An 8,447-nucleotide genomic window follows, 5' to 3' on the forward strand; every position below is an offset into this window, starting at 1 on the left:
TGAATGAATAGCTTTACATAGTTTTCAGGCAAATGGTAGTCACACCAGATACTGCCCCCCCTGAGCCATACAGTTAAACCGCACATTTTGGAGTGGCCTTTTATTGTGGCCAACCTGTGCGACAATCTATCTATCTTGATATGCCACATTAATGATTAATTGTCACTTCATGAACAATTTTAATAGCCAAAGGTCTTTTCTGTACGTGTAGAAAAAGTTTTATTTGTGAGCACAAATAAAAGTGTACAGTAAGTAGTGTATTTTGAAATATGATTTCAAAAATAGTGGCAGAGGGTCACTGATACCATCATACTATTTTTATTTGTGATTGATACCACCCAATACTACACTTATTTAACAATATGTTTACTCTTGTTTTTAAAGTCCGTGTGATGCAGTACTGCAAACTCTAAGTACAATGATAAACATCGTCATGATATTAATACCGGTGTACCTAATGTTGTGTCACTCGCGATGCCATGAAGACATGCCTCCCTCTTCTTCACGCCCAACACACCCTCCTGGTCCAATCCCATCTCCTTCCACGCGTGGGTCTCCAATGACGCAGTCCAGCGATGCGCCTTCATATTTATCTGACTCCAGACTCCCAACTCTCAAATATACATACACGGGCAGAGGGAGAGGGAAAATGATGAATATCCAGAACTCTTTGGTGCGGCGCGGAGCCTCCAGCAGCAGCAGCTTGGTGAAGTTGAGTGGAGGAGGTATGAGTCCACTCAGCTTGGTCGCCATCAGTCTCGCAACTTTGCTAGTTCTCGTCGCCCCACTCTGCCACAGTAAGTCTATTCAATAAACCTGTTATTGTTCTAAAACTTAAAATAATTTCTTACTTTATAAGGTCTTATAAATAAGGTCTTACTGTTGATGGTGGAATATATATTCTTTCAATTAACTTTAAATAAAATGTTGGTTATTTTTGAAAATGAATGAATCAATGAAACTACGTACATGTGCACATATTTGCATATTAGTCACAATTGTTAGTTTATGGTCGTGGTATGCATGTTTTTTTGTCGTTTTAATTCTTGATTGACATTTTTATTCATTTATTTATTTTTACCTTTTTTCAGTAGTTTAATTCACAAAGCCAAACTTGCAGTATAGATTTACTTCACAGGCTGAAATATTCCCATATTTTTTCACCATTTTGATGATTATTGCTTATACTGCTAATAAAAGCCCCAAATTAAGTATGTCTAAAAAATAGTCAAAAAGCTTGTGCTCTAATCCTCAAGTGACTAGCAAAAAGGTTCAAATCCCCTTTGGGCATCTCTGTAGGAGTTTGCATGTTCTCTCTCTGTGTGGGTTTTCTCCGGGTACTCCGGTTTCCTCCCACATTCCAAAAACATGCGAGGTTAATTGGTGACTCCAAATTGTCCATAGGTATGAATGTGAGTGTGAATGGTTGTTTGTCTATATGTGCCCTGTGATTGACTGGCGGCCAGTCTAAGGTTTACCCTGCCTCTCTACCCTGCCCGAAGACAGCTGGGATAGGCTCCAGCATACCCGCGACCCTGGTGAGGATAAGCGGTATAGATGGATGGACCAACATCAACTAAATGAGCAAATAAATTCATTAATATAAGGCTGACTGATGTCAACGTAGGTGGTTATAGCTCAAATTTAAACCAAAACTAGCCATTGCAAGCACATTTATTTGCACTTTGAATTACCTTGTATGGGAATTGTGCTCTATAAATAAACTTGCCTTGCTTTGCCTTGATTTTGACCAGAGATGCAAGGGCAATGGGGGATAATAAAATAGTTTTCCTCCTTTTGTCTGTTTTATTATGATATTGTAGCAAAAGAAGTACTGTACAATACAGTACTGGGTTCTGAGTTGTGATTTATGGGTTTAGCTTAAAGGCGTTATTGTTGTTCACCTCCTGGTTACCGTCAGGTAATGGTTGGCGCATTTTTATGTGTTTTAATTTATTGTGAAAAATTTGTAGGAGGTTTTCGAGGATGGAAACAAAGAGGGACGTTTATATTTACACGTTTTATTGTTCATCCCAAATTCTTTGTTTATTTATAGTCGTCCCTTGCCACTTTGTGCTTTGAAACTTTGTGCTTCAACATGTTTTTTCAGAATATATTCATTAATAAATCAGCACTGTTTCGTGGTTGACTACAGGGGATTATTAAAAAATGTGAATATTTAAGAAGGTTTCAGTTATTTCTAGCATAAATCAAGTATCGTCAATCGTAGAACTGGTTACATGAACTAAAACAAGCCATTCAGATACATTTACACTAGGGGTCAGTAATGTTACACTGATGAGACAGTAGCCTGTAATTTCAATTCAGTTTTTGAAGTGGTCTGTTATAACATCTTTAGCGTAATATCATTACTGATCCACTGTGGCGACTTCAAAATCAGGAAAAAAGCCGAAAGAAAGAAAGAAACAAAATATCAATTTATATTCATGTATAATATTATCTTGTGACTTTTTTACGGCACTTTTTCATTATTCCAGGTAAACTTTTACAATCAGGGGCACCATATGGGGTACAAGTTACAACAATAAAATCCCAACATAGAATCCTAAAAATTCCAGAGGCCATAGTATTCCTGGTAGTTACAATTAAAGGTGTTAACTGGCCACTGCCAGTGAGCTGCACTATTGTCCTCACATATTACTCTTGTTGGATAACATCAACAAGAGGGTTTTTTGATGAGTTGAAATACAGGAAAATGTATGGGACATCATTTAAAAGGAAGAGCCATGGGAAAAAAGGATCAAATGTATGAGTTTGCCAAGGAAAACGAGCATGGCCTATCATCAATCCATCTACCATTAATCTGATAAAGCAGCTCCATTGATCATCTAGTATTTACATCTACCACCATCCATCTGATTCATTCATTCATTCATCCATATGATTCCCCATTTATTCCTCCATCATCCACCATCCATGGAGTCGTCATCTACCACCTATCCACCCATCCAACATCCTACTCCATATCCATCCATAGATAATTCCATCTATATATCCATGTTTGTATTGGATGTATTTGTATTTTCATTTTTAATAGATGTGTCTGCACTAACTTCACCACAACAAATTCCTAGTATGTGTAAGATCATACGTGGCAATAAATTTCTGATTCTGATTCTGATTAAATCAGTGATGTGTGACCTCTTTGCGTGACACGCTCCTCTGGTGTCAAAGTGATCTTTGCGTTGGCGGCGGGCTGTCAACTGCGTTCCATGACATGTTTTTGCTCGTCAGCCGCACTACTTCATCAACATGGGTAGCAGCGGTGGAGTATTGCGTATTTTGCCTAAAGTATATCTCCAGCGGGATCGCTAATCGCACGTCAACATAAGTGCATGTTCTAAAGTAAGAGCTTTTCATGTAGCTAATGGATGCTCACGGCAATCATCTGCAAAACACAACGGGAGAAGCTCTTCATCATCAGGGCATCTTTGTCATCAGACTTTAGGTTTAATGCCTACATTTGGTTCTTCAGGCGCTCCAGCAGTGCTTCAGCAGGCCACAGCGGATCAGAGGCAGCTTCTCAGCCAGGTATGCGCCATCTTGTCTTCTCATCCTGGTGTCTCTTCTTCATTTTTTCATCTTCTTCTGTGTTCCTGTTCCTACTGCTCATCGTCTGCTGGGATGCTATACAATCAGATGGACACTGCTTGCTCCTCTTTTTTCTCCGCAGACCTCAGGTTCGCCCTCAGCGAGGTACGTATTCATAGGCTGGCAAAGATGGACACAGTTCACATCATGTTTTTTTTCCCAGGTGTCTGACGTCTTGGGGGAAATTTGCATCCTGATGCTGGTTCAGAAGTCAAAGGTGAACCAAATTTTTCTGTTCAGTGTAAAAAAAAAGCCATGTAAAGTGCTTTTCTTTTTTCATCAGGAGCTTAAAGGGCGAGGAAATAACAAAACGGTAAGAGCTCATAGCCAAAGTTAAGGTTATGTACAGACTTTCATCTTAAAGTGGGCTATGAAAGTGACACTGTTTCACTCATTCGGAGATGGCATCAGTATGAGGTTCCCGAGCGGTAATGGAAAAAAATATTGAAAAAAAAGAGCATTCCTTGATGATATTTTATATAAGCCGAGGGAATAGGCTAGATATTATGCTCACCTGAGCACCAGAAAAAATATGCAATATGAAATATTAATGGTAGCAGATGTAAAGGCCACAGGCGTCCTTGCATGAGTACTCAGCCTGAGTTAGTCTTCTTATATTACAATATTTCCTGGAGGAATAAACACTTGTTTTATTATAAAAAGGAAAACATTTTAAAAAGTCACCACAAACACGTCACACGCAAAACCTTGTCACAAAAGCAGATTAAAATATGTCATGAAACCATAACATTAAAATTGAATGTATTTATTTTTTAAATTGATAAGTGTTAATAGTCAAAGTTGTGTAATGTTGAGCGTTGATAAATGAATAATAATAATCAATGTGGACAAGTGGTTAGCGCACAGGCCACACAGCTAGGAGACCCGAGTTCGATTCCACCCTCATTAATCCCTCATTCCAAAAACATGCCAGGTTAATTGGCGAATCCAAATTGTCCATAAGTATGACTATGAGTATGAATGGTTGTCTATATGTGCCCTGTGATTGGCTGGCGACCAGTCCAGGGTGTACCCCGCTTCTCACCTGAAGACAGCTGGCTTCAGCACGCCCACGACCCTTGTGAGGAAAAGTGGTAGAAAATGAATGAGTGAATAATCAGCGTTAACTTGTGCATTCACACATTGCATTCTGGCATGCCAGGAGTCCTACCTCGCTGTATTGGCAGCAACAATGTTGTTTTTAACAGTCATAATGTTTTGGGAACTCCTCATGATGCTCCATAATAATTACGTACTCATTTTTTGTAAAATACACTAGCTGGGATCGCTTCACTTTTCAGCAGAAGTAGAATAATATGACGTCAAACACCCCCTTTCATGTAAAAGCCCACTTAGCACAAAGCCGAAAACCGGACTTGACAAAGTGAGTCGATAACCACTGTTGCAGGACCAATTAAGTCTGATTGCGGATGTTAGGATTTGTCAAGGTGCATCTTGCGCACAAAGCCTGGGGTTTGTGGAGAGTTTTGCCGTATAGTCCCTTTGTCCTGACAACCCATGCTTAGTGTGGCATTGGGTGGGCTAAGTCAATATAAACAAAATGGTGCACGCTCACAGACAGTGTTGCTCGCTACATATTAAGCCTACCTATTAAGGAATAATGGGCTGCATGGCGTTGAGTGGTTAGCACGCAAGCCTCACAGCTAGGATACCCGGGTACAATTCCATCCTCGACCATCTCTGTGTGGAGTTTGCATGTTCTCCCTGTGCATGCGTGGGTTTTCTCCGGGTACTCTGGTTTCCTCCCACATTCCAAAAACATGCTCGATTAATTGGTGACTCCAAATTGTCCATAGGTATGAATGTGAGTGTGAATGGTTGTTTGTCTATATGTGTTCTGTGATTGGCTGGTGACCAGTCCTGGGTGTACCCCGCCTCTCATCCAAAGACAGCTGGGATAGGCTCCAGCACACCCGCGACCCTCGTGAGGATAAGCGGTATAGAAAATGGATGGATGCTTTTGATACAATGTATTGGCATTATAATGCGTATACTTGATGAAAACATTTTTTCAAAAAATGTATTTAAATTTTTTTTGACAGGCCGAGTCTACATTTATTTATTTTATTAGAGAAAGGCTAAAGGGTTTCTTTCCTATGTTTTCCCAAGGTATTTGTTTTTATGTTTGTGTTTTGAACAGAGCCCTATACAGCCTCTCCTGCATCTGGTTTCTCATCGGCATACCCGAAGCGAGAGAGGACTGTCAGTTCGAGTATGTAACACCATCACACCCCTCTACTTTATGAAACAATACCATCACACACAAACAGCGATACTAAATACTACATTTTCTCGTGCTGGTGTACTGTATTGTGTTGTGTACCACATTCATGCAGAAGATTGTCAATGATTGTTTGCCTCTTCTTGCGTTTGGGTACAGTAATGTTGTTTCACATTAGCTGTTCTTTCCCAAGCTCAGCGCAATTATGCTTTACAGCAGGTAACGCAACCGAGCACTTGCATTAAAGACTGTTGTGAGCTGAAAAGGGCACGAAGTGTTTGTATGTCCGATTAAGCATGTGAGATGCAGAAGCAAACAAAGTATCAAATATACTGTATGTGAGTGCCCCTCAGTGGAGAGCAAACAGTGGAATTTGTGTGTGCAATCAGAAGTGTGCACTCTGACAATAAAGAGTGGCTTGGATTGTGAAGCCTCCTGCTAAAGCAACAACATGAAATATTCCGACACAACACATAATAAGCATAATTTAGAAACGGATACGTGTCTAGTACGTGCTGAATGGCATATGATGATGCCACTGTTTTTGATCCAGAGGTTAGAGTTTTATTTAGAGTCAAACAGCAAATAATGACATATATGTATACTCTTATATCTTTTTGCGAGCAGCCTACTTCCTGGTTCTCGTTCCATTGTGACTGAAGCAAAAACAACAACAGAAGTGTGCATTATTATTATTATTTATATCTCTAAATGGGCTGCGTGGCGGACGGTAGTTAGCGTGCAGGAGCTAGGACAGGTAGGAGCCATGGGTTCAATTCCACCCTTAGCCATCTCTGTGTGGAGTTTGCATGTTCTCGGGTACTCTGGTTTCCTCCCACATTCCAAAAACATGCTAGGTTAATTGGCGACTCCAAATTGTCCATATATGTGAGTGTGAATGGTTGTTTGTCTATATGTGTCCTGTGATTGGCTGGCAACCAGTCCAAGTTGTAGAGTCCCTGCCTGGACTGGGATAGAGAGCTGGGATAGGCTCCACCAACCCCCGCAACACTCGTGAGGATAAGCAGTAGAAAATGAATGAATGAATGTCTCTATATTTTCTATTCTTCTTTTTCTTATCACTAAATTCTAGAGCTGTCACAAGATCTTGTGAGATTAAAACATGACAAGATTTCTTGTTCAGGCACTAGGCCTGGGATAATTAATAAATAATTGAAACATGTTTGTTTTCTTCATCTCCCGCCTCCAAACAGGCAGGAAGAGGGTTAAGTCTGTGCCTTGGATTCAATACACTGGCGTGTTTGCTCCTTAGAACAACAGCATGAAGGGAATTAGCCCTTTTGTCAGTCATATGGTCACTTTGTCTCCGTGGGTGGAGGCAGGCCCCTTAGCATACACACAGAGTGCAGAAGTGTGTATCATAGTACAAATTAAACTACTAGTTGCGGTATTTTGTCTTATATATTTTTCATTGCACTTTTTTTCAAAGTAAAGTTCAAATCTTGTCTGGTGTCATTCTCATAGATGCAATCTTGTGCATCGCCTCGTCTCGTAAAACTGTCTCTTGACACCCCTACTAAATGGTCATTTCCACACAGGCTGAACTTGAGGGACCTGCTGGAATCCAGAGCAGAGGCTACTTTCTCTATCGAGTAAGACTATGAAATCACTCAATCAAGAAAAGTAGCTCTTATTATCATCATATGATCATTTTTTGCAGCCCCGAAATGGGAGAAGAGATTTAGAATACAAGTAGCAGAAAGGTAATCCCTGTTTTTTAGTACTGCATGACAATCGCACCTTTCGCAGCGTCATTACAAGCTAACTGCAACATCAGGGGCGCATGTGTTTGCGTGTGTGCTAGTTTGAGCAGGGGACGCCAACGACCCCAAGACCCACCAGCCGCTGCGGCTGCACTGAACCACCCGCTGACCAGGACTCCACAGCCCTCTGACACTGCTGTTTACTGAATGTACACCGAGAATATGATGTAATAATAATAATAATAACAATAATAATAATAAAAGCACTACTCATTTGTCCACATTGTATTTTGTCCTATATAGATCTATAGATATGTGTGTTTAGCAAGTCAAAAAACATTCATGTTACCCAAAATGCACCCCAAACTGTGGACATTTTTCAAAATAATATATCTTGTATTTCATGAAACGTTTTAATATGAGGTAAAATAACAGAAATGATATCTTTAAATCCACAAACTCAAAATTATTTGACAAAAATGGGAAAGTGCTAACTACAATGCTAACATACTAGCTCTGCGGATAACAGCTTCTCAATAGACTCCAGTTAAGTTCAATTTGCTTACTTTGAAGCATCATATAGCCGAACATACAGAAATAGCATAGTAATAGTAATAGTATGTAAATTACAGCTTACATGTGACATTTGTAACATGAAGTGAATGCATATAAACAAAAGAGCTAACTCCATTCTACAGTTTATTAAAAAAACCCAATAGGAACTAGCATTAGCATAATCGATTTTACATGGCGACATTGAACACCACTAAATATGACAAATTAATACCTAAAACGCACCCTCCACTTACACAACTGATATATACAATTTTACCAGACACATTAGGTGAATTTAAATAAGTAATGGTATC

General features: G+C 39.7%; 1 protein-coding gene across 2 annotated transcripts; it reads left to right on the top strand.

Moving 5' to 3' along the window:
• The first annotated feature begins 643 nt into the window (after nt 1-643).
• nmu (neuromedin U) lies at nt 644-7,814 on the top strand. 2 transcript variants are annotated; one of them, XM_058073709.1, is made up of 9 exons: nt 644-797; nt 3,497-3,552; nt 3,661-3,717; nt 3,776-3,829; nt 3,896-3,925; nt 5,774-5,845; nt 7,414-7,467; nt 7,536-7,578; nt 7,680-7,814. In XM_058073709.1, the coding sequence occupies exons 1-8, from the start codon at nt 650-652 to the stop codon at nt 7,569-7,571; spliced, it is 507 nt and encodes a 168-aa protein (XP_057929692.1). In that variant the 5' UTR covers nt 644-649; the 3' UTR covers nt 7,572-7,578; nt 7,680-7,814. The 2 variants fall into 2 exon arrangements, with proteins under 2 accessions (XP_057929692.1, XP_057929693.1); XM_058073710.1 differs by lacking the exon at nt 5,774-5,845.
• Nucleotides 7,815-8,447: the final 633 nt, after the last annotated feature.

Source organism: Doryrhamphus excisus, chromosome 5 (genome assembly GCF_030265055.1).
Source record: "Doryrhamphus excisus isolate RoL2022-K1 chromosome 5, RoL_Dexc_1.0, whole genome shotgun sequence".
NCBI lineage: Eukaryota > Metazoa > Chordata > Actinopteri > Syngnathiformes > Syngnathidae > Doryrhamphus > Doryrhamphus excisus.

What these genes read in the sequence shown, in the direction of transcription:
- nmu (XM_058073709.1), top strand. Translation starts at nt 650, where the DNA reads ATGATGAATATCCAGAACTCTTTGGTGCGGCGCGGAGCCTCCAGCAGC. An exon ending in CGTCGCCCCACTCTGCCACA is followed by an intron (nt 798 to 3,496) that starts GTAAGTCTATTC and finishes TTGGTTCTTCAG; the next exon opens with GCGCTCCAGCAGTGCTTCAG. An exon ending in AGAGGCAGCTTCTCAGCCAG is followed by an intron (nt 3,553 to 3,660) that starts GTATGCGCCATC and finishes CTATACAATCAG; the next exon opens with ATGGACACTGCTTGCTCCTC.